General features: G+C 37.9%; 1 protein-coding gene across 2 annotated transcripts in view; it reads left to right on the top strand.

The window, feature by feature from the left end:
* Nucleotides 1–27,739, top strand: part of F12 (coagulation factor XII) — a 921,608-nt gene that overhangs the window by 785,258 nt on the left and 108,611 nt on the right. For both annotated transcript variants that reach the window (XM_044069447.1, XM_044069448.1), the window contains one exon: nucleotides 16,846–16,986. In XM_044069447.1, the coding sequence (XP_043925382.1) occupies nucleotides 16,846–16,986 (141 nt within the window). The remainder of the gene's footprint in view (nucleotides 1–16,845; nucleotides 16,987–27,739) is intronic.

Here is a 27,739-nt window from a genome sequence, read left to right as displayed (position 1 = left end):
TATTAATGAATATGTGCTCACTTTGTCTAATATGAATTCAAATATTTTTAGTTACGTTACAGACATTGGTAGAACACATATGCAACCAACCCATATTCGACAAACTGTGTTTTCACATTTTGATAGTAAACCCATTGCTACCATTTGGCTCCCAGAAAAAAAGCAAAGTGTAAAGACTTCTCATTTTCTTTTTGTGGATGATTTTAGACTGTATAGTTCATCAAATGAGGAATTGAAAGCCCAACTGCAAGTGGTCAATTTTTTTTCAGATAGTGTATAAATGTCATCTGGTCTTGACAAATGTGCAAAAGCAACCTTTAAAGCAGGAAAGCTGCAGCACCAAGAAAACATCAGCTGGGACAGGAATGCAATATAAAATAATTTGAGCAAGAGGAAGTGTATAAATATTTGGGAATTGATGAAGGATCAACAATTAAACCTATACAAATGAAAGTAAAACTTAGTAAGGAATATTTTAATCCACTCCACAAGGGGGGAGCCACCACGGACCCTGGGAACTTCTGCCCCATTAGCCTGACGAGCCTGGTCTGCAAGGACATGGAACATATCATCATGGAACTTATAAACAAAGACATTGGTAATCTCCAAACTCTAGACCCCACCCAGTTTGGGTTTTTAAAAGGCAGATCATGTCTCCTAAACCTGATAGATTTTTTTGAAGCAGTCACCAGAGCTGTAAACAAGGGTAAGGTGGTTCACACAACCTATCTAGACCTTGCCAAGGCTTTCGACACCATCCCCCACTCTGTAATTATAGATAAACTCACTAAACTAGGTATAAATCCCTATTCCACAAGATGGGTTGCCAACTGGCTCACTGACAGAACCCACACTGTGAAAGTAGCAGACTCCAAATCAGACTTCAGACCAGTGACAAGTGAAGTACCACAGTGTTCAGTCCTGGGACCTCTCCTGTTTGGTATATACTTCTCTGAAGTACAGGCTAAAACAGAAGGTCTTTGGCTAACAAAGTTCACAGATGACTGCAAACTAGGAGCCATAATCGAAACTCCTAACGATGTTGACATCCTACAAAAGGGCCTCACTGAGACAGATGCCTGGTGTCAAAGCCATGGCCTCAAGCTCAATGTCAAAAAGTGCATTGTCAACCCCTTTGGTAAAAACTCTGTACCCATGAACTACAAAATAGGCGGTAGTATACTTAACACCGAAAGTGTGATAAGAGACTTTGGGACACAGGTGGACAGTAGTCTCTCCTTTGATAATCACATCACCACAGTAGTCAGGAAATCCTTCTACATAGCACACCTCATCACAAAAGGTTTCTCATCCAGAAAAAAAGAGGTCATCGTTCCCCTCTACACATCACTCATTAGACCCATTATAGAGTACAATGCCCCGTTTGGTATGTACCTCACAAGACATCTACAACAACTGGAAAAGCCGCAGAAATACCTTACAAAGAGGATTACTAGCCTCAAACAGATGCCCTATGCAGACCATCTCAAAAAACTCCAGCTTTACTCCGTCGCATATCGGCTACTCAGAGATGATCTCTGCCTAACATACAAAGCTATGTCAAACCCAGAGCTGTTGGACATGCTCCACTTAAAAAAATCCCAATCCCTCTGAGCTACATGCTCTTGGGACCTAAACCTTGTCACCACAATAAACAGAACATGTCGGAGGGATAGATTCCTGTCCCAGAGACTTCCCATACTCTGGAATAAATTACCTATCTATATCAAACAAAGCTCCTCATTAGCACTCTTTAAGAAAAGTCTTGATGATTGGATGGGAAATAGGAAATTGACCCCGGGGATCACCTCTGTGGCTCTGCTCGACAGTGGCACAGGAAAATAATTTTCTTGGGTGACAAAAGCCAGGGTACATTTTTGGCTGGGCTTGTATAGGCCCCAGGGCCGATAGCCTAATACCTACCTATGAACCTTTAGAAGACTAAAATTAATACTGAAAACAGCTCTGACATCTAGATACAAAGTCCAAGCTATAACCCAATTTTCTCTTCCTATCCTAACTTACAGTTTTGGTGTGAGTGACTGGCCACAAAAGTTATTGGATCAGGACAGGAAAACAAGAAAAATGCTTCATGCTTATCAAATGATTCATAAAAATCAGTGTATATGAATACTATATATTCACCATTCTGAAGGAAGTATGGGCCTCCTCGAAACTGGTTACATGTATAGATCTGCAACATGAGGATAATAAGTCTAAGTTAACTTCCCTGCTTTGTTTAGCAGAACCATATCGGTGTCAAGTGGGAATGGAAATCAAACCAGAAGTAGATATAAAACAGGCAGCAACTAAATGTGACAAAAAAATGAAAGAATATAAAGTGAAGGAACAGACAAGAAAGCAAGAAATGTGAAAACTGCATATTGAAAGTACAGAAAATCTTTAAACGACCTCATGTCAATCAGGATTGAATGCAGGAATGGTTAAGGAGAGGTGAATTTAAACCAAAAGAGGAAAGGTTAATATTGGTGGCCCAAGACTGTGGACTATATACACATTGGTTTACAAAGTCCATTGAACATGTGGGAGAAACAGAAAAAAATAAGGTTTCGTAATAAAACAGAATTGGAAACAGTCACAAATCTTCTTGCTGGCTGTGACATACTAATGGCAAAAGGATTACATACTTTAAGGCATAATAATATGGCAAGAGTGTTGCATTGGGGATTGTGCAAGCATTATTTTATTTTTTATTTTTATTTTACATTTGTTTTATTTTATTTTATTTTACATTTGTTGACCGGGCTAGTCTAGCTGGAGATATTTCCATTTTCAGTAGAGGCCCGGGGAGAAAAGCTCCACAGAGAATACAATAAAGAAAAACATCATTGTGTTTCAAAGAAAGTTCGTAAAAGACAAAAACTAACAACTCTACAGTTCCCTATTATTACTAAGTGAGTTAGTTACTAACTCACACAGTTGCAGTCCAAAAAACCTTATACAAACATAAAATACTAAATGAAATAATTACTACCACACACAGTTATAGTCCAAAAAACATTATATAAAGATAAAAATACTTTGTATGATAACGATACAGGTAGGAAGTAAGAGAAAAGAGAGCTAAGAATAAGGGAAATTGGAAGGGATTAGTTATGGAAAGGAGAGCAAGTAAGACAGACAACAAGCAAAGAAATAATTAGGAAGACAAGTGGGAGTAGAAGAAGAAAGCCAAGTGGAGGATGGAGTCAGCAAGAAGTAGGAGGTAGTTATCAAGTAGAGTATAAGTAGTGGAAAGTTAATCAGGTTTACTACAGGAGCACAGCCAGTGGTTTTGGAAGTGCAGTTTAATGTTTTGTTTGAAAAGAGGCAATGATGCAATCTTTGTTATGTTGCTAGGTAATAAATATTATAATATTAAATAGATGAGTAGCTGAAAACACTGGAAACATGAGCCACAAAGAATTATAGAAAATGAAATTCATATCACATGGGATCACGCAATACCAACAGTTCAAAAAATGGATGCGAGAAAACCAGATATAGTAGTCCATGAAAAGAAGACAAAAGTAGCATTGATCTTTAAAATTGCTACATCCAGTGATTACAGTGTGTTAAGTACAGAGAGACACAAAGTCACAAAATACCAGCATTTGCAGGCAGAAATAAGGGCACCGCAGAAAGATAATACAAAGACTGTTCCAGTACTATTAGTAACAATGGGTCTTATAAAAAGAATTTACAATCGTACTTAGACACGTTGCCATTACATGTAACTCCATATGGATTGCAGAAGGAGTCAGTTCTAGACATATTGCTTGTGCTGCAAAGAGCACTTCTGGTGAACATCTAAGACTGAAACAACAGTAATTTCATGAACTTGAATCATACTTTGACTTAGGAATAGGGTCCATTCCCGTCATGGTATTAGAAACCTAAAGACTTGGAGAAATTAAAGAGACAAAACTATGAGTAAACAATATTTATTATTCAGAATGAATATCAACAACACATGTTTGTCATAAGTAAGTTCAGGTCCCCAGCTGTTATCATTTTTCTTTCTCTGTTTCATGCAATAAATGTTTGAATTCTTCTAGGTCTTCAGTACTCGACTTTGGTGGTTTATATACTCCAACAACTGTAATCTATTCCATGCTGCCTTTAGTGTCATGGTCTCTTAATCTACAGTATTGGTATTATCATCAAAAAACTAAAAAACACAGGTCTCATAACAGTCTTTAATCCCCATCGTACCTCAAGCCTGTTTTTTTGCAGGCATATCTGTAATAGTAAAGTATTTTTAACCTGACAGGCCTTGTTTCATATCATTATTCTTTTACTATGTTTCAAAAACAATGCGCACATTAACTATATTTAAAACCAAACATTTTCTTGATAAAAACAACTGTATTAAAATGCTCCTTGCATTAACAACCAACTCAGATAAATAAAACTTTTCTGTTTGTGAACTGTTAACTCCCTTGCCTTTTAGAAAGTATATATATATATATATATATATATATATATATATATTTAGAACGCTTGTGAGGAAACTATTACTCTAGTTTTGTTTTACTTTGATCATTTGTCTGTGTACTTAAAGGATTTTCGACTAGAAACAGACTGCCTGCCTTGCTTGGATTACTTTTGAATACTTAGTAATTCTCTACACTATTTCAAATTATATATTTTTTTATTTTTTAATTGACGAGTTTAAGTTTACTTCTACTACTATTCTCTGATCTGATTAATATACAGTGATTAACTGGAGATACAGGGACTGGAAATCTTCCACACAGTGAAGTTTCTTACACTGATTTGAACTGTTAAATTTCTGACTTGGCCAAAATCTGATTTTATCTTAACCTAATATTGGAATACAATGTATCCTCTGCAAGAAAGTCTTTTCCTTGCCTTGAAAAATGGACTCCATCCTATTTAATTATGTGCATGCCAAAAATTAGACTTGGATGTCCTATGCAGTTTTTTTTTTTTTAACTGGGTTATTTTTTCATGTAGGTGTTTACTCCAATCTTTTCTGTCATGCTAACCTGACTTTCCTATATATGTGTGATTTGTAGAAAACAAGTTCTAACTCCTGGTAAAGCTATGTTATTTAGGAGGGCTGTAAGTCCCCTGCTAACAGTCAATGAGTCCTTGAAGATAAGATCACTTTACTCCAACACAAATAAAAAAAGTTGCATGACTCCTTACATTTAGGCATTTTAAGGCTCTACTCATAGCCTGCATTTTTGCTCATGGCAGATACATAGGTTCACAGATAAGTAATAGGTTAGCTACCCTTGCAGTTCATTTTACACTTAGCCAGTTTCCCTTATTGTGTTCAAAATAACTTAGATCATTTGGTAATACATTGTGCTTACCCATTCCATGGTCAATAATTATATATTACCCCTAATGAGAATAAATTTGATCACACCATAGATATTTTGAGGGGATCCATGTATGAGATAAAATGTTTAGGGGCTGATACTGTGCATTAATACTACAGGAGGCAGTCCTGGAGTCAATTTTCTATCTCCCATCCATAGATCTAAGTTGCACTTGAAAATGGACAGGGAGGAACTTTGTTTTATGTGGACGAGGAATCTGTTCCACAGTAGTAGTATCCTTTGTGAGATACACCTGTCCATCCAAACCATTCTGTTGACATTGCAGATGAAGATTAGATCCCAAGACAAAGTATTTTTGGTGGCATTGGACTTGCTGATGTAGAGTAAATCCATTATATATGGATTGGAGCATGTCTTATATGCCAAATACAGGTAATTTCTCAGCAGTCTGCAGGATACAGAGTATGGTGACAGAACGTTGAATCAGTCTATGTAGGACATGTTGTTCTCTGTGGGCTTTCCAGTTGTTGCATGTGTCAGGACAGATACATGCCAAAGGGGGAATTATATTCAATGATTGGCCTAATTCAGGCTAAGTAGATGCACACAATGACATCCCTAGATTTAGACACAATCCCTTTATTTATAAGCAGTGCAGTATATATCACTATTCAATGTGTATTACTGCTCTGCAAATGTGCAAGTTCCTTTATAACTGATTCTCCAATTATTAATATGTCATTTGTTCATGTTCTGAAGAACTTCCCACCTATAGTTGTGTAATGGCCTCTCTGTCAATTGTCATAAACAAGTAACATTTATCACCATTATTCATATTAATCTCACTGTATTCGCCAACTACATCATTGATGCTTTCTGGAGGGAAATGTGAGCATCACATGTATACTGTTCTCATTTACCTCTCCTTGTACTTGCACAGCATGAGCCATCTTGTCAATCTCAGTCGTTCTTCTCTGTTTTTCCCTATAGTAATGTTCTTTAATCCTTTCAAATTCAATTGTGATTAATCCCCATAAGCCTGCTCTTTGCCTATTTTTCCTACCTGCTCTGTTAGGACAATGATGTCATTTTCTGTTCATTGAATGTTTGTGATTGAACAGTACTATCACACCAGGTATCTGCATATTTCATATGAAAGTAGTGTCCATTTGTTTAGAATATTTTCACATAGCATTTTATGCATTGGTCAGTTTCTTTTTCTTCTATTTATTTTTACCTTGTCCCTTTCTGTCTTTCTATCTCTTTTAAATTTTCTCTGAATCTGGACATGCTATCATGGAGATCGTGAGATACCTAGCCATTTATATATTTAGGAAGACAAACTTAAAAGTTCTTGCCACCCTCGTTAAGCATTTAATATTACTTACCTCACAAATTGAGCATGGCCTTACATAATAAGCCTGGAGAAAATGTGTGTCCACCCATCTATCCATCAAGACTAGTCTTAATAGTAGCCAAAGTACTAATTTGTTTGAACTTTAGTGGCAGTTTATTCCATTAGCTGGGAATACACTATGTTAGGAGCCTATCCTTCCTTATATTAGTCCTGTATATGTTTTGCTGTAGGTTTAGTTCTCCATTTCAGGTGTCCGTAGAGGTACATGTTTTGTGAATTAATAGAAGGTCAGACATGATTTTTTTAGCTTGAAATGCTAGACACAGACTACCTTGAAGTAGCCAGTAGACTACTGAGTATAACAAGTGTCATGCTAATCCTTCATGATAGTTTAAGGATTTAAGACTTTTAATTTCCTTGCCTTGAAATATTTGGAGTTTTACCAGTTGAGTGATAGTCTTGGATTTGTACACATTAGAGATGTCATTGTATTCAATAATGGGTCTGATAAGGGAAAAATATAGGAGTAGATTGACCTATTTGGCTCTTGAAGATAATCCCTTGGTAATTATCTAAGCCAGAAAGAAAGATTTCCTGACTGTACTGGAAACATGATGACAAAATGAGAAATAGTTGTCCACATAAGCACTCATATCTCTGATGACATTCTCTTTCTGAATATGACGACCTTTTATAACATATAAGATGGGCACAGCTTTTTTATTGAATATTACTACCCTGCACTTTTCTGCTTTTAACCTGTAAGTGTTTTCAATACACCAGGTAAGACCACATTTAAACTATTGATGGAGCTGTTGTGCATCATTCAGTGAGAGAATAATAGTACCCATCTTGCAGTCATCAACAACCTTTGCTGAACAACCTTCTGGAACATTGGCTTGAATTTCTGGAAAATAAATGTCAAATAGCAGAGAAACTAACATGGATCCCTATGGTACACTATTTGTTACACGTTTACATTCAGAGGCTATACCAACTACTTTCAAAACCTGAGATATATTGGATAACTAACTGGATTGCTAATTTGCAATCCAGTGGATAACACAGGGGTTTACATTAAGTTTGTCAATTTGTTCAATAAATTTAGCATGGGGAATAGTATCAAAAGCCTTGGCCATGTCAAGATCAGATGAGTGACCACTGCCACTACCTTTGTAACTTTTTCATAGAAGCTTTATAGATTCAGGAGGCAGGACCTGCCTTTCAGAAAAACAGACTTTGTGGGATCTAGTTCAGTTAAGCTGACTATATCTGTATGAATGAGTTCTTTTATTCATCAGCAAATCATTAATAAATTGCTCAGTTAGTGATCTATTCTCAGTGACAAACAATTAAGGTATAGATATTTTAAAGCAAACTAAATATCTAAATTAATAGCCATGGAATTCATAAAAATTATAACAACTGGTAACATAAGCATAATTGTACAAACAATATATAGACTAATATTAAACAAAATACACTGCGCTAAACTTCTGTAAAGAGAAGTACATCACAAATAATTATTCTTACCCTCTGTGCCGGGTTCATATTAAAACACTGAATGTTGAAAACAGCGAATGGTGTTTCATCAAGAAATATTCAGCAAAAGCTGAAAATGACGAAACCAACAGCAATTTCTTTCCTAGGGAAAGAAATCGTTGTTCCAACCTCAAAAAAAAAAAAAGAAAAACATTAAACATTTCCAGACACATGCACACATACCCTAACCCTAATTATACCCCCCAAAAACCACTTGTTGTTGTGTCTTTCGGCTTTTCCCAGTTAGGGGTCACCACAGCAGAAGTCTGGTCCGTTAATAATTGGCAGTAGATTTTTACGTGCCGAGTTGCCAGCCCTGATGCACAACCTTCAAAGAAGATACACCCATTCACACATGTCTCCATACAGAAGACGCTCTAGCTGAGAATCAAACAGGACAACATCTTACTATGAGGCGACAGTGCTACCGCTGCACCACGACCACATAACCCTCAAAAACCACTAAACAACTAAATACAAATATGCATGTAACCCAACCATACATCTAACGAAAAAAAACACAGTAAACATTTTAAAACATATGTACTTACCTTAACCTGCACCCTAACCCATACTTTCCATACTCTGGAACAGATTACCTATATATGTCAAAAAGAGCTCCTCATTAGCACTCTTCAAAAAAAATCTTGATGATTGGATGGGAAATAGGAAATTCACCCAAGGGATCACTTCTGTGGCTCTGCTCGACAGGGGCACAGGAGAATAATTTTCTTGGGTAGCGAAAGCCAGGGCACCTTTTTGGCTAGGCTTATATAGACCTTAGGGCTAATAGCCTAATACCTACTTATGAACCTATGAACCCTAAGGTCAGTAACTCTCACACATTTACATCAACAGTTCCAAACACAGACACACTTACCTTAACCCTAATCCTACCCCTCCAAAACAAAGGTAAACAGCTGAAAACACATACACACGTAACTCAACCATACATCTAACGCAAAATAAAAAACAGTAAACACTTTCATACATATGCACTTACCTTAACCCACACCCTAACTCTAGGGTCAGTAGCTGTTGCACAATCATGCTCACGAGCTATACCGGACAAGGGACCACACTACACTTCAGAACAGGCAAAGTAACAAAGCGGTCAAGTGACTTCTTTCCGAGGGAAAGAATTCACTGAACAGCCACTTTGCTGTTTTGCCTGTTCACCCTAACATGTGTCAACGAAAACGCATTAGACAAAATGCGTTTTTATCATTCTAATAGGAACCCCTCTGTGCCAGCCATGCATGTTACACTAAGAAGTTAACTAAGCTTCTAGAGAGGGCTAGAGTGTGCCTGCCTATAGTGTATTCCTTCTTATCAAAAACAGTAAAAATCAACTATAAAAGATAATGTATAAATAAAGCTTTTCCTATTGAATTTGCAGTTTTATCAGATATATCTATGTGAAAAGAATTACTGACTAAAAGATTTTATCCTTCTAAATGGATGGTAGAGAGTAAATAAATAAAACAGGGGTCATTGTTTTAAGTGGAAATATTTTCATAAGTTAAATAAGTTGAAATTGTTGAATTTACTCTGAGATACAAGGTCATCAAGACTGTCAGGAAAGACAATAATGATGAATAATTAGGACGAAAACAAACATGTAGTTAGACTCTGAGACACAGTGCCATGAAAGGACCTAAGCAAAACCTTTAGGGAGAGTGCCTTTGATTACTAACTGTGTGGTTCCACATCTGATAATAGGTAGGTAGGAGGAGTGTACATGAAAGCTCCTCATGTGGAGGATGTTGGGAGAAGCTTTAGTCCTTGGCAAAAAATGTCATCCTGGATTTTCTTTTGCAGTGTTGTACCTCATTGCAATTCTATTTGCCAGTGAGCCTTAGAACCATGTTAGGCATACGTGAAGCAATTCAAGCTATTTTATTACAGAAGGACACAAGTTTGCAGATGGTGGAGATTGCAATATTAATGAGAAGATAAGAATATGTCATAGTTTAGACAGAAGTATTACTATTGGTAGGGTCATTTTTGCTTCCTAACTGAGGAAACAATTTCCTCAGTGTAGCAAACTAGAAATGTACTACTTTGGTTAATTAACTTTTCTACATGCCAGTCAAAATTTGCATCTTAGTCCAAGATGACACATACATATGTAATGCTTGTTACAATATTCAAAACAGTGTTGTGCAAGCAAGACTTTGCCCTAATGATCTGTAGCTAATTATAATTAACCATGGATCCCCACAGCCAATTAAACAGTTTAAATGTTCAGCTATTTTGGAGTTCCATGTGTGGCTTTATGCATCTCTTTTCAGAATATAATTGTTCCCATATTATTATTGCATTCATCTAAATGAATTACTGTATTCAGTTTAATGAGGGGATTTTTAAATGAAAATAATTTATGAACTGAGTTTGATTTGGGAGTAGTTATCTTTTTAAATTTGTTGGGATTTTGAAGCACTGTTACATGTAATGCAGGACATTAAATGATGTCTGTAACTGAGTTTGAACATACAACAGGAATCTTATGTAATGCAATAAAATGGGAGCAACATCATCTAAAAATTGCTTCAGGCTAGCAGCTAATGACTAAGATCCCATGCCATTAACAAATATTAAAAACGTTTTAATGAGCAATGTATACACTGAAAGGGGCTTCAATACTAGTAACATGAATCCCTGTCTGATTCATTATTTTCTTTTAGAAAGGCAAGTGGGAAATCAAATAATATGATGTTCTTGAAATCTACTACTGTGCAATCTATCACATAAGAGAGTATATGCTTTTAAATCAAAAGTTTTTGAGAAACAAAGAAATTGTTGCATATCATCATTTCATTAGTATTTCATGTGTTGCTTATGAGTTAAGTAACATATCAATGAACAGTGCCAGATACAGTGTCTGGCTGAAAAACCATGCTATCATTTTTACTCATGCTGCTATTTTCATATTGGGTTAAAAGTGGTTGATGGCTAGTGATTTTTAATTAATTGGCTGGTGGGGTAATAGGGTGGAGCGAGGGACTGATTCCTCTGTGACACTTTGATACAAAGGATGAGTTATGTTTATGTTAGCTGAGAATCTCCTTGTTGCAAAATTTTTTGATTTAAAGAATTAGCAACATACACATAATGTAGTTTATTTTTTAAGGAAAGGTGCCTTTTGTGCTCTTAGCATGGTGAGTTGAAACACAGTTTGAAACTGGCTGAGGTCTGTACCACTGTACTGTACATTTGTGAAAATGTTCAGAATATTTCTAAAATAAGTACAGAATTCCTCTACAGCAAGTTTTTTAGTAAGTCAGGGAAAGAATGTTTTTTTTGTTTGTTGATATTAAGATTGTGATTACTGCCAGGCGATAGTGATAGTAGTGAATCATATTTTCGTAAAGTATTAAGAAAATATTAGCTGATATAAGAGGATTTCATTTAAACTTAATTATGATTGTTTCATAAAGCTGAAGTTGTTACTAACAATGTAGGTCATGTGAGTGCCTTGTATTAGTATCAGCCCTCTAGGGATGTCTTAAACCCCAGGAAATTCTTCTAGCAAGAGCACAGATTTCTTTATATGAAAAGAAAGAAGAAACTGGTGCTTGAATATCAAGCATTGTAACATATATGTAATGTTTACTTTCTGGTATGGTGATGTTCTGTATATGAATGTGGGAAGGAAAGAAACAGATCATCATTAACCTTTAGTTTATGCATTTTATCAAGCATCTTTTGGTGTACATAACAGTCTGTGTAGCCGATCCCTGTTGATGTTTCTTTCCTTTGTGATTTAGCTATACAAGAATGGTAGTATGTTTTTGTGTAGGAGGGGTTACATAAATATAAGAAATGTATCTGCCCATTTTGATAAAGTAGGATAAGCAACAGAGTGCTGTCTGCTTGTGGTCCAGATGATGTGTTTTGTATTGCAACCTTCCTTTCCCATTGAAAAGACTACAATTATTTTTCACAATTACCTTTATGGATTAAAAGACGAAAATGATTTTTATCAATTTATGGATTATTGTGTCATTATCATAAAGACTGAAAACATAAAAAGCCCCTTGATCATTCCTATAGCTGCCATTGTGCTTTACTATAAATAGGAAAACAGTAATGATATAAATGTAGTTGCTCCTTTTAATATTTTTTTTCCTCGTGGCTCCTAACTTTGAAGTTCATTCCTGAATTCTGTTTATTATGTCTGTAGAGTTTAAAAGTTTCTCCTTGAGTCTACTTGGAACTTTTGTATGTTTTGCTCATCTTTAAGCAATAATCTAAACTGTTAATATATGTTAAACTGGATCTACTTTCATTAGATGAGCCATCAAATTCTACTTACCTGAGCTGTATCCAACAAAGCTCCACTTCAACAAATGAATGGACTGCTGAATTCCTTTTGCAGGGAAGGGAATGACTTGACCACCATGGAAACCAAACAAAATGGTGGAAAAGTAAGCTCCCCACCTCCCTACTTAAATATACCATCTCTGAGATTGCACTACACAGAAGGGAGGGCACAGTTCACCACGGTGATCAAGTGGTTCTTTTCCCTGGGAAAGGAATTCAGCAGTTTGTTCATTTGTTGAAGTGGAACTTTGGTGGATTCGGCTTGGGTAAGGAGAATTTGGTGGATTGTACTTTCATCTAATGAAAGTAGATCCATTAAACTTTAACATTTTTTATGAGTGACAGTAGTCAACAGCTGAACATTTCACTTACCGAGTCAGCAAACGATTTAGTTAAATGAGGATAAATTATTTGTGTAACTGCTAAATAGCAATAGAGACTGGCATATCCTGTGAATTCCATTTTAGATAGAAGAGCTATCCATTTTTCTTTTTTTCTAATCCTACAAAATATATGCCAAATATTGAGCAGTGACAAAAATTATTATTTATACTGTTTGTTGTTACTATTATGCTAAGTAAAAATGTTCAAGTAATATAAATGAGTAAACACAAAATGAACACTCCTGCAAAGCTAGAAATACCACTGAATGACCTCTCAAATCTCTTGCATCAGAGGCACATGGAATATATACACATGATCATTATAAACATCAGGTGTTTCAGGTAATTGGCCATTCTGAATACCCAAGACTTGTTTCAGCATTTTAAAGGACAATTTCAGGCCAATAAAGCCAAACCGCACTAGCTATGCACATGCATATTTCAGCCTTATTATGTTATCATCACAGCACAAGCAGAATATTTGACTAAGCATTAGAAACACAGAACTGTTATACCCAGCTGATGTCCATTATCATTAGGGTCACTGCAAAAATATCCCAAACAACAAACTAAAACAATGATTGAGAAGGTCACTGAAAAAACAATCAGCAAAAACAAAATGAAAACTCCAGCAAAGCTAGAACTTCCACTAAGTGACCTCCCAAACCTCTTGTATCAGAGGCACATGGGATATATGCAAATGCTCCTTATTAACATCACGTGTTTCAGCTAATTGGCGATTCTGAATGATCATGACTTGCTTTTGCTGGAGTTTTCATTTTGTTTTTACTGGCTGTTTTTTCAGTGATCTTCTCACTCATTGTTTTAGTTTGTTGTTTGGGATATTTTTGCAGTGACTCTAATGATAATGGACATCAGCTAGGTATAACAGTTCTGTGTTTCTAATGCTTAGTAAAGCACTCTGTTTGTGCTGTGCTGATGAGGTCATAACAAGACCAAAATATGCATGTCCACAGCTAATGTGGTTTGGCTTTATTGGCCTCAAATTGCCCATTAAAACGATGAAACAAGTCATGGGCATTCAGAATTGCCAATTAACTGAAACACCTGATGTTTATAAGGATCATTTGCATATATCCCATGTGCCTCTGATACAAGAAGTTTGGGAGGTTACTCAGTGGAAGTTCTAGCCTTCCTGGTGTTTTCATTTTATTTTTACTGATTGGTTTTTCAGTGACCTTCTCACTCATTGTTTAGTTTGCTGTTTAGTAAAATAAATTACATACATTTCAAGAAGAGAAGGTATAGAAAACATAATTTTGCATACATTCTGTATGGGATATGCTTGTGACAGACATACTTAGAGCAGTGCTGAACAGTTTATTCAACACTTCTTATAACAGCTGTCTATAACATCATATAAAACTCAACAACCCAATGTGTTTGCTCTTTTTTATCTTTGCAATTTAATATTTTCATAAGATCAGTTTTAAGAAAATGCACAGGAAAAAGAATAATCTAAATCAACACATACACAGTCAAATAGCCTCACTGAAAAATTGGACATTTAATTTTGCAAATAATAGAATGTCACCATTTCTCTGATGTTGGGCATTTCTATTGATGCACATTGATTTATATAACTGATAATTCAAAATACTTTTATTTAATGGTAGCATGGCAAATAGGTTCATAGGTGTTTACTAGGCTAACAACCACAAGGGCCTTTTTAAGCCTAACCATGCATCCCACATCTCTGACAAGTTCTGATACCCTTGATAAGTGTAAGCATGGGCCTGGGAGATGAACCATTTACAAGTTATCTCTGTCCATTAGAGACATAGGTGTTAAACCAGTGATGTATTTCCAGTTTCCCATCCAATTGTCCAAGTTGCACTTGAATTGGGTTACAGAGAAACTCTGCTTCACATGAATGGGGAGCTTTTTCCATAGATGGGATAGTGTCTGGGATACATACCTATCTATCCAGCAGGTCCTATTTATATCACAGACAATCATCTGCAAATTTAGTCAGAAAGACACCACTGACATTGGACTTGACTTCTGAGAAGTAAATGCCAAAAAGGATCGGTCCAAGGACTGATTCCTGAGGATTCCACTTGTAACTGGCCTCATTGTAGAGATGGACTTTCCAATGCTAACATCCAGGGTCTTGTGTGTGAGTCATTTGGCTATCCACCAGGTGACATATGGGTTTGTATCTAATCACTTGAGTTTGTCAATAATACCCGAGGGAGGTATTGTGTCAAAGGCCTTGACCAGGTCAAGGTAGGCAGTGTGAACGACTTTGCCCTTATTCATTGCTTTGATGACCTTCTCAAAGTAATCCACCAGGTTGAGTAGGCATGATCTGTCCTTGACAAAACCAAACTGTGTTGGCTCAAGTGTCTGAAGGTTTACTATATCTCTATTGATCATCTCCATGATAATTTTTCCATGGTTTTACATATAAGACTGGTGAGACTTATGGATCTGACATTTTCAGGGTCTGTAGATGGCCCACCTTTATGCAGAGGAATGATTGTTGCCTTTCTCCATTCATAAGGCACAAAGCCTGTTTGGAGGCTACAGTTAAATACTAATTCCAGAGGCCCTGATAGGTCATGTTTCATGCTATTTAGAAGGCATCCTGTGATATTGCCTGGGCCCATTGATGCAGTGTTCTTAGTCTTAGAGAAGCATTAAGGATCTGTTCCCTAGTGATAGTAGGGGAAGTTATATTTGATGATATTTCCTGATGGAAAGTTGAGGGGGTGAAAGGGGTAAAGTTGGAGTTGAATTTATCAGCCAGGAGGTTAGCTATATCTTCTGGCTCAGTATAGGTGGCTCCATTTACAATGAGCTCTGCACACAATTGTGTATTGCCTTTGAGGTTGCAGACATAGCTAAAGAATGCTTTGTCATTGTCCTTGGCCTGGGAGGCCAAACGTATCTCAATTTTGGCTTTGGTAGACTTTGTTTGTCCACTGAGTTGTTTGTTTAGTTTGATGAAAGTGCTTTTATCCTACTGGGTGTTGCAACTCCTAATTTTTGCCAAGATTTTCTTCCTCCTGTTATTCAGCTGACTGATTATGTGATTCCACCAGGATGGCTTGTTTTCTTTTTTTTGAGTTAGTTCTGTACTTCTTCCTGGTGGGTACAGTTACCTCTATGCAGCTATTAACATGCTTGTACAGGGTTTCTGTGAATAACATTCACATGCATAGACAGAAGTGTTCTCAGGGTTTATGGGGGCTTGAAATTTTGCCAGGTTCTCACTTAATAGCAGGTGGTTAGCCTTAGAATAGTTCCTGAATATTCCAGGTTTAGCTGGGGTCCAGGTTTTATTTTTACTTCAAAGGAAACCATTTTGTGGTCTGACCTTTCCAGGAAAGGCCTTACAGAAGGGGATGTGCAGCAGTCTTCCATATTAGTGAAGACCAGATCCAGTATTGTTGCACCCTTGGTTGGTGTATTGACTATCTGCTCCAAGGTGTTTGTGTTTACAAAATGTTTCTTCATCAAGAATCATGCTACCAAATGTCTGTAGGTTTCAACATTATACTCATTTTGGTATTACTATGTGGTGGGCAGACAAATTAAAGGCAGTCTAGCACCACAAAAAGGTGTCACAACTGTTCAATAATTATGAATAGCTTAGAGCCCATGTCATGCAGAAGAAAAATGTGATCTTTAATAAGAAAATTGTATTAATTAAAAAAAAACTATTTTATCATGTTTCTACTTTTGTCATATCCTGGTGTTTATTATTGGTGGTACAGTCTGCTAGGTTGGCATGTTTTGTAATAGCTTCGCCATGAGTAGTTTTAAGACTTCAGTTTCACAATGACGCTGCATATTACAGTTTTGATGGTAATTTTGACTTTTAATATATGGCTAAATTATAGCTATGCTTTGCCTCTCACAAAACAATGTTTATCCTATTTTTTTTTACCTAAAGCTCTTATACAACTGAGGAAAAAAGATGGCAGCTGTGCACCAGTATCCAACTTTATCCAGCCTATCTGTCTGCCTGAACCCTATACCAATCCACCTGCTAACATCAATTGTGAGGTAGCAGGCTGGGGACACACTCATGAGGGTAAGTATCAGGGGTATGGCAGTTCCTTTTGACCTTTTCCTGCAATAGAGTGCTAATGATTAATGGATTCCTATTTGTAATGATACACGTAAGAAGATAACATTTTGCAAAATGCTGTCATCTAAACCAAGCTCTGTGACATAAGAAGAATGGGCCGTATTAGAGGTTGCAATTTCAATTCTGTGCTTTATAAAATTAGGTAGTGTCTTTAGTGAAAAGTTGGAAAATACATCTAGAGAAAGTTTTATTTAGCACTAGCATCTGCACTAGGTCTAATGTACTGCAAGTAATCTATAGAAAACAAAGATAACTGAAGAACACCTTATTAACTTGTCTCACGTCTGTTTTGTTATCTGTGAATATTCAAATGGAGTAGTATATTTAGCATAGAAAACAATCTCATTTACATAAAAGTACATTATATAACAACATTGCTTATGAATTGAAAGATAATATTCTGTCTATAATTCTGAGACTTACAATCATTTATTTTATTCAATAGTGGGAACTGTTAGTAGCAGCAATGAATGGAGTACAGAACAAGCTGACATGAGAATTGAAATAGTTACAATTAGCCACATGAACAGGAAATAGACACTAATGCAATATGTCATAAATTTGATATTCAGATGTAGTTTAGAGGAGAAACTATGATTTTAATGCAGGTAATTGGATAAAAGAATTAAGGCTATGAGCTGTTTCCTGAGGTCCAGAATGCAATTTCCTCATCTCCTGTTTGTCTGTGGGAGCCCGAGAAAGTCACTTAACTGGCTCCCTATTGAAATGTTGACAGGCGAAATGTGGAGTGCTGACAAGCTGAAAAAAAGACCAAGAACACAGAAGAGCGAATTTCAAAAACTGCTCTTCCCCTTTAAACAGATCACCACAACTAAGAGAAAAGGAAATGTTCTGAGAAATGGCATCTCAAAGTTCGTATACTTAATCTAGCTCCTTTGACCATTCAGTCTCCCTATTTCGGGATTCCCTGTAGGAGGTCCCAACATTTCTAATAGATACCACTTAACCACATAGAGCTCCTATGCTGAGTCTGAAAATGGACCATGGGGATCAGTGTTACACATTCCTTTCCAAATATAAATAAAAAAAGACCATGACTGGTATATTTCATGATTGGATATTAAGACAAGAATGAGATAGGAACTTTTATAATGGATTTTGATGACTAGTGTCAAAAGCAAGGAAGTATTTGCTGAGATGTTGCCAGTGGCGTTCACAAAGGCTGGCACACAGATGAGTCTTGAAAAAGATATTTGTAGTAAAATGTTAAGCCCTTGTGGTACTTATGTATTATCACAACCAGAATAGGAACTGCAGAAGTGGCTGACTTTCTAGCCATTCTGCAGCTGCAGAATGGTGTCAGCCTCTTTGAGGAACTCTGGTGTGTCACAGAAGTGTCAGACAGTCCCAGGAAATCAGATGAAATGAGACAAAGTATGGAAAGCATAGCAGCAAATGTCATTTACACTGATGTGTTAACGTGACATTGCATCCACAACTGTCGAAGGAATATATCTGCTCAAGTAAGGTTTCTACACATAGAAGTAAGGAAACCAAAATTGCATACTACAAACATATTCTTTCACAGCCATTCAAGCACACACAGAAAGGTGTTAATGCGATGTTGCATCAACTTTCATTCACAGGGTTGAAATTGTCAGTTCAATCTGCCCAGAACATCGTACGTACACGGCCATGCACTCTGCTTGTAAACACGTATGTGCAGCTCAGCTTTGGATACAGATAAAAACCCTGTAAAATACCAAACTGCTCACTATTTGATGCACTTGCAGAAGCGTTCCTGGCCACTAAGTGAAGGGAATCTTCAGCAGAATGTCTGTGCTAGCCCAGAACATGTTTAAATGAGCAACTGGACCACAAATTTGGAAGAGTAAGAGTAAGGGAACACAGGTCTATTCCCCCACTTGTATCATCTTACAATTCATGTGATATTCTGGCACAGATGAGTCCCTGTAAACTGCAGCTCCAGTTGAAGCTAAGGAGGATGCTAAGAAACTTTATGGAAGTGAACCACAAGAAACTGACACTTCAGAAGAAGAGAATGAGGCAACTCCTGTTGTCGACTAAAGGCAGTGAAGTAAGATATATTTCTTGTGTCAAATCCTTCAAAATGTAGTAGCAGCTGCACAGACTAGGGAATCACCTTGCAAAGAAGTAGATCAGTGATGTATATATGAAAATGTAAAGGGGTCTCATGTTAGAAGTGCACAGAAAACCTTGTGTCAGTAATACAAAAAGGACAGACACAGACCCCCCATACATACATACATACATACATACATACATACACTCACACACACATTAGCAGGCTTATTGCTTATTCGTGGCACAAGTAATGATCAAGAACTCTGCATATCTTGCTCAAAAAATGGGAAAATATTCAAAACTAAGGTCTTTAACCGCAGTGGTTATTGAGGTAACGGTATACTAATGGCATCATCTGCATTGATCTGACAGAGTCAGGGGTTTCATCATCAAACATTTAACACAACCAAAGGGAAAAGAATAGAAAAATCAGAATAATCTTTGCTAAAGTACCTTAAAGTGTTCTGTTCTACAACTGATTCTAGCACGTGCAAAAGTAGTAGGTGTATATGTATGCCAAAAGAAATCCTTGAGGCACCATGAAGGCTGTAATATGATAACCCCTCATTCCTACTTGATAATACTCTGTCTTCTCTGAACCATTTCCAGTACAACCACAGGACTAAGGTGGCATATATCATGTATATCACAGAGTATCTATTATTTTCATTTTGTGCATGCAGATGCACCACATTTTAAATGAATATTTGTCATCATTTTGTTTTATGATATATTCTGTTTAGTGGCTTTCTTTTCCAAATATATAGAGCAATACTTGGTATCCAAAATAGGAGCCCCACATTTATGTGGCTGCCTAAATCATTCCTCATACTGCTTGCAGAGGCCAAGAGTGCTCCCTGACACTTGTGTCTTGGGAATCTGACTTTTCATCCTATTCTTGCTACATCTATACCAGTTTACAAAACTGTTATACCTTGTTAACAGAGTTCTGTGCTGGGACCTATCCAGTTTGGCATCTACGTTTCTAAAATAAAAATCATCTACCAAAGGGCATTGGTTGAAGTTTGTAGATGACTGTGAGCTAGGAACAGTCATTGAATCCCAAAAGACTTAGCCATCCTGCAGTAAGGTTTGTCTCAAATAACTAGTGCCAAAATCATGGCCTGAAACTAAATGCCAAAAAAAATGCATTATTGTATCTTTGGAAAGTCCTTTACTCCAGAGAACTACCACATTGACAATACTCCCATGAGAGCTGACTAAGTTGCCTGGGATTTGGAAACGTATGTGGAGAGTGACCTAACTTTTGACCAACATGTGTCTATTGTTGTAAGAATGTCCATCTATACTGCACAGCTTATAAACAAAAAGAATTGAGTCTAGATCTAGGATGTCATTGCCCCACCCCCCCTTTACTCAGCCTTCATTAGGTCAATCATTAAATATAATGCCTCCCTGGCATGTATCTGTCCAGACACATGCAGCAAATAGAATGCCCACAGAGGTATCTTACTGAAAGAATACAAAGCCTAAACAACATGTCCTACAGGGAATAACCCAAAGTCCTAACACCCATTACTGATGGATAGTAATTTGCAAATCAAATGGCATCAGAAATACTCTCTCTGGGGATCTAAACCTCTTCTAAAATATCAGAAGAACAGTTTGGAGGGGGCAGGTATATTTTGCACAAGGCACCTCCAAAGTCCATCTCTGTACATTTTCAAGCATAACTTAGATCTATGGATGGAAAACTGAAGATTTACCCTAGGACAGCCCCCTGCACTATTCATGGACAAAGGCAGCTTCTAAATGCTTTATCCCATGCATGGGTCTCCTCAAATGATGGTATGATTCCAGTTATTCTCATTATTAGGGGTACTATATAATTATTGTCCATGAGATGGGTAGGGTCAATCAATATCCAAATGAGGTTATTTCAAGCACAAAAAGGGAAAGCCTAGTACTCACCTATGAACCTCTTTCTCCCTCTATCTATCCATCTCTCTCTCTCTCTCTCTCTCTCACAGAGAGACAGATAGAAAGACTCACACTCCACATTCCTAAGCACCCTGGAGAATATTAGGGTCCAACCTAACACTCTCATACTAGGCGACTTCAACTACCCCTCCATTAACTGGAAAAACTACTCATGCAACAATAGACTTGCCCAACATTTCCTGGAGTTCATTAATTCCAATGCCCTGGACCAGCTCGTTCTTACCCCCACTAGAGGTAGCAACGTCCTTGACCTGGTCATTACTAACATGGGAGACCATTGCTCTAAACCAATAGTCAGCTCCTCCCTGGTTAAATCCGACCACAAACTAGTCACCTTGGAAATCCACATTCCTCCCACCCCATCCCCCGCAAAAGTAACCACCATGAAAAACTTCTCCAAAGCTATCTTTGTGCTCCTAAAAACAGAGGTGGCTAACTTCACAGCACCCATGCAAATGGGGAATAGTTACATGACTGCAGAATCATACACCAAGGCACTGTACGAACATGTACACAAATGCATGGATCTTGCCATACCCAATAGATCCAAGACGCTCTCCTCCAAAAAAGGAAGCCAATATGGTGGACCCCTGCCATAAGCAAACTCTACAACAGAAGGAGGAAACTGATGCGGAATAAGGTGAAGTCCCAAGACTGGAAAACTCCATTATCAGCCTCAATAAAAATATGTCCCTCATCAATCCTCTAAAGTTATCTATGAAAACAGAATTGCAGCAGACAGTAAAGACAACCATAAGGCCTTCTATAGTTATGTAAAGAATCTCCACGGCAATACTCAGATTTGCTCTGAGCTACTGCACAATGGTACCTCCTATACTGAGCCAACAGATATTACCAATATACTGGCTGACAGATTCAGTGCCATCTTTACCCCTCTCCCCCAAAGGACCAGTCACAATAGCAGTAGATTGCCAGGCACCCAGTATTACTGCTGCACAGGATAAACAGCACTGTCCAAGGCCAAGCATACAGCTTCTATGGGACCTGACAATATCCCTGGCTGTGTTCTACATGAACTACAGAGTGAACTGGCACTTCACCTGTGCACCCTGTTCAATCACAGCCTCACCTCAGGCTTTGTCCCTACCAGATGAAGCACTGCCACAGTCACCCCTCTCCACAAAGGAGGAACAACTACAGACCCTGGGAACTATCACACCATTAGCCTGAGGAGTCTGATAATCAAAGCTATGAAATGCATCATCATGGACCTAATAAACAAGGATATAGGGAGTCTCCAAACTCTGTATCCCACCCTTCTCCACAAAGGAGGAACAACTACAGACCCTGAGAACTATCACCCCATTAGCCTGAGGAGTCTGATAATCAAAGCTATGGAATGCATCATCATGGACCTAATAAACAAGGATATAGGGAATCTCCAAACTCTGGATCCCACACAGTTTGGTTTGTGAAGGGTAGATCATGCCTGCTAAACTTGGTTGACTTCTTTGAGTCAGTCACCAGAGCTGTGGATGAAGGCAAGGTGGTTCATACAGCCTACCTTGATCTGGCCAAGGCCTTTGATACCATTCTCCACTCAGGAATCATAGAAAAACTCACTAAGCTAGGCATCAACCCCTATATCACTCGGTGGGTTGCAAACTGGCTCACAGAAAGAACCCACAGTGTGAAAGTAGCTGACTCCAATTCAGACTGCTGGCTAGTCACAAGTGGAGTCCCACAGGGTTCAGTCCTGGGTTGTCTCCTGTTTGGTATCTACTTCTCTGAAGTCCAGGCCAACACGAAGGGACTCTGGCTGACAAAGTTCACAGACGATTGCAAGTTGGGAGCTATTATTAACTCCTCAAGTGATGCTGACATCCTACAGAATGGCCTCACTGAGACCAACGACTGGTGTTAGAACCATGGCCTTAAGTTCAGTCCCAAAAAATATGTCGTTATACCCTTTGGGAAAAATCCAGTTCCCATGAATTATCACATTGATGGTAGTCCACTGAATGCAAAAAGCACTATAAGATATCTGGGAACACAGGTTGACAGCAACCTCTCTTTTGATCATTGGAAAATCTCTCATATTATCCCTCTATTCAAAGGAGGTGACTCTACTGAGTATTCCAACTTCCGCCCCATAGCACTACTATCTCCTCTCGCAAAAATAATGGAGAAATGCATCCATAAACAGTTACTTAATCACCTTCTAAGCCACAACCTCCTAGCTAATTGTCAACATGGGTTTCGACCATTCCATAGTACTACCACTGCCTTACTATCCTTTATTGACTCTATTAATACAAACCGCAACAATAACACTTCTTCTTCTTCATTTTTCGTAGACCTATCTAAAGCCTTTGATATGGTCAACCATGAACTTCTCCTCCATCATTTAAAATCCCTCTCTCTAGACAGTCATGCCTTAAGCTGGTTCATATCCTATCTCGACAACCGTAAACAGGCAGTACTCTGGGATAATCAACTCTCCGATCTCCTCCCAACTTCAATAGGAGTCCCTCAGGGATCTGTCTTAGGTCCTCTACTATTCTCCATTTTTATTAATGACCTTTATCTAGCCACTCCTCAATCAACTTGTATTCAATATGCAGATGACACAACCATAATTTGCTCAGCCTCAACACAAACTAAGCTGCACAATCTCACACAAAATACCTTCACTACTATAGAGCAATGGTTCTCTAATCACTGTCTCCTCCTCACCCCTAAGAAAACCAAACTTCTGCTCTTTTCACCCACACACAAGTCCCCTTCTATTAACTTCACACTTACATCCAATGATGGTACCCTCATCTCTCCAGACCATACCACTAAACTCTTGGGTATTACTATTGACAATCAACTAAAATTTGACACTCATATTAACTCAACAATAAAAGCTACCAACAGAAAACTTGGTTCTCTCTATAGAATCAAATCTTTCCTAACTCCCAAAGCTAAAACTACCATAGCTAGATCCCACTTAATCTCTACCCTACTTTATGCTTCTCCCATTTACACTAACCTTTCTAAGTATAACCTCAACAAACTAACTTCATCATACAACAACATTGCTAGATTTGCTACTGATTCACCTTATAGGACTCATCATTGTCTTAATCTTAAACAACTAGGCTGGCTAGAACTACCCTATCTAATACAATCTTACCAACTTACTATTGCCCATAAAGCCCTTTATAACCCTGACAACACTCCTATGCTCTCCTCTCTAATACAACCCTACAAAAATCAGAAAATTCTAACAAGATACTGATTCAAACTTCCCGATCAAATAACTCAGCAGGTGACTCCACATTCTCCAACTCAGTCGGCAAAATATGGAACCAACTACCACAAGACCTCACTACCACTACTTCACTCCCATTATTTAAAGCTAAACTAAAACATTTCCTTTCCAAACACTGGCTATGCTCCTGTAACAACCCTGACTAACCATTCTTTTCCCTTCCAGCCATCTGCCTACTTCTTACACTTAATTCCTGCTCACTAGAAGTTTCCTCTTCAGAAATGTCCCTGTGACTCTTTTTTAAATGGAATCATATCTATATCTTTTTGTCAACTTCATTCATTGTTATAATTGACTTTCCTAGCACTGTATTTGAATTTCTAGTATTGTCCCCTGCTTAGCCTCACACTGAACTCTATTGCATATAGAACTTGCTGTAGGTTTAACTTATGTTTCTATAGTATCGTATAACTTTGTATTCCTTCACCATGTGAATTTTTTTTACTTGTTTTAATAGATTGTAGTGGAGCTTTTCTCCTCGGGCCTCCACTGAAAATGGACATTTATCCAGTTGGACTAGCCCGGTTAACAAATGTAAAATAAAATAAAATAAAATCACCACATTGCCACTGTGGTCAGAAAGTCCTTCTATGTGGCGCATCTCATTACTAAGGGTTTTGCATCCTGGAAGAAAGTGGTCATTGTCTCCTTCTACTCTTCCCTCATTAGGCCAATCTTTGAGTACAATGCCCCATTTGGCATGCACCTCACTAGACAACTGCAACAACTGGAGAGGTGGCAAAAGTACCTCACAAAGAGGATCCTAGGCCTTAAACACTTGTCCTATATGGACAGACTCAAAAAACTCCAACTATTCTCTGTCTCATATTGCCTACTTAAAGGCAATCTCTGCTTGATTTACAAAGCCATGTCTGACCCAGCTCTGCTAGAAATGCTACATCTAAAGAAATTCTATTCCATCCTACCACACACTCCAGAGACCTCATCCTCATTACCACAATTAACAGAACATACTGGAGGGACAGGTTCATAACCCCAGAGACTGCCCATGCTATAGAATAGACTTCCCATACATGTCAAGCAGAGCACCTCTCTGACCCTTTTCAAGAGAAATCTTGATGAGTGGATGGGAAATAGAAAATTCACCCCGGGGATAACTCCAGTGGTTCTACTTGACAGAGGCACTGGGAACTAAGGTAAGGTGGCACGATGCCAGGGTAATCCTATGGCTACGCTTGTAAAGGCCCCAGGGCCATTAGCCTAGTACACACCTATGAACCTATATATATATATATATATATATATATATATATATATATATATATATATATATATTTGTGTGTGCATGTTATCACATGAGCCTGATATGCTCACATCAAGCTTTTACTCATTTCTGTGTTTAAATAGTAAAAATAACTAACCATGCATTGCATCCTGTTGGGCATCCATACAGCACAGAGCAGTGTGAATAGACCTACTTCTCATTTCTGTGTCAGAAGGAAAAGCATTTGAGGTTTTATATAGAAACTTGTGGCTATGAGAGATGCACTTTCATATAATTTTATATAATTGCATTATCCATATAAGCAAGCTCTGCCTCCACTTTGGCTCACCCATATCCCAATTAGCCTTGCCAACTTTGTTATTTCAGTAAGCACAGTTACTTAAAAAGGTGGTTGGCATAATGGTTAAGGTGTTTGCCTTTCAAACACCAGGTACAGGGTTTGATTCTCACAGAGGGTAATTGGCTATGCTTAAAATGGCCTACAAGGGCAATTAGCCTAGTGCTAACCTATCACCAACTAACCCTGAGTTGTTATCATGCAAAGCTTATGTGAAATGCCACTTTTTTTAAAACCCAGACCTACCTTTAACTCTAGGAAACTTTATGAGCAGAAAGTATGTTCAAGGACACACTGGTAGTGATCCACCTACTCACACAGGAAGACCTTGGTGTTCTCTAAACAAAAATATTTGCAACTTCACTTTTTAATATAGTGCCGGGCACTTAGTGCCAAAGTAGACAAAGTCTAGAAACTCCATTATGATTTTTCAGTGCTCTGTATCTTTCCAGATGGGAAACTGATGGGAGCAAAACACAAAAATTTAAGGAAATGCTCAGGGATCTAGTACCTCAGGAAGAAAAGGAAATAGGAGTCAAAGAAGATTGGCACTTTGTCAAAATAGCATGTGAGAAGACTATTGAACAGATACATAACCAAGCCAGTTATGAAAAAGGTACATAAGGAAAGCTGGTGGTGTAATGAAGAAGTCCAGGAAGTTATCAAATGAAAGCAGGAGTACAGGAAAAAGTGGGATATAGGCAAGATGGACCAGGCTATGAAGGAAAACTGGTTGGTTAACAATGCTGATTGGCTGACAAAGATGCTAAGAGAGTAGTAACAATAGTAAAGATGAAAGCATTACAGTCACCCTACTGACTCCTGGAAAGTGACTCATTGGATGCCTGAAATAAATTCAATCAGGTTGCAAGGTAAAAACAGAAAGATGAAGAATGCAGTCATCAGATGGCTCCGATAAAGGATGCCAGCACCAATCTGTTCATTGGTCCACGGATATAGAACAGATGGAAAGAGTGCTTTCAGCAAGGTCTGAGTGAAGAAATACCCTCAGAAGCTGTATTGCCTAATAACTTCCTATGCTGATAGAGTAAGTATTACGGACAGCACTGAAGAAATTAAAACAGAGAAATTAGGATGCACAGAAGAGAGCACAGTAGATATGATGAAGATATTGGGTGAGTTAGAGAAGAAATGGATCCTGAAGGTGCTCATAGCAGCATGGAGAGAAAGACATAGCCCATCTAAATGGAGAATAAGCATTCGAGTGTCAGTGTAAAAGAAAAATAGGGACATTTACAACTGTGGGAAGTACAGAGTTTGCAGCTCCTGTCCCACTGCATGAATGCACATGAGAGGGTGATAGATAAATGAATATGTAAAGTAGCAGATAGTAAGATGGGGGAAAGGTCAATTCAGATTCAGATCAGGATGCAGCACAACTGACCCAATGTTTTTAGTGATGCAAATAGTGAATAAGAACCTGGACATGAGAAAACAAATCCAACTGGACATTGCTAAACTTGTAGAAATCATATGACAAAGCTCCAAGAAAGCTGATTTAGGCTGTCTAGTGATGGTTTGAAGTCTCAGAAACAGTAGTAGAATTAGAGTAAGGTATGTGTAATGACACAATGAAATATGTACAAACAGTGTTTGGATTCACATAGGGGTTCCCAGTGGGAGTGGGTATGGTATAATTCAGCATTCAGCTCTGAGCCCTTTGCAGTTCATACCAGAATTGGGATACATTAGCAAACAGGTCAGATGAAGCAAAGCAACAAAGCTGTTGTATACAGACAGTGTGGGATTACTGTCAGATTCTGAACAGGAGCTTGGCAAATAA

This window comes from Protopterus annectens, chromosome 4.part0 (assembly GCF_019279795.1).
Source record: "Protopterus annectens isolate FY-2018-M chromosome 4.part0, PAN1.0, whole genome shotgun sequence".
Lineage (NCBI taxonomy): Eukaryota > Metazoa > Chordata > Ceratodontiformes > Protopteridae > Protopterus > Protopterus annectens.
This window is presented reverse-complemented; position numbering and strand designations above follow the sequence as displayed.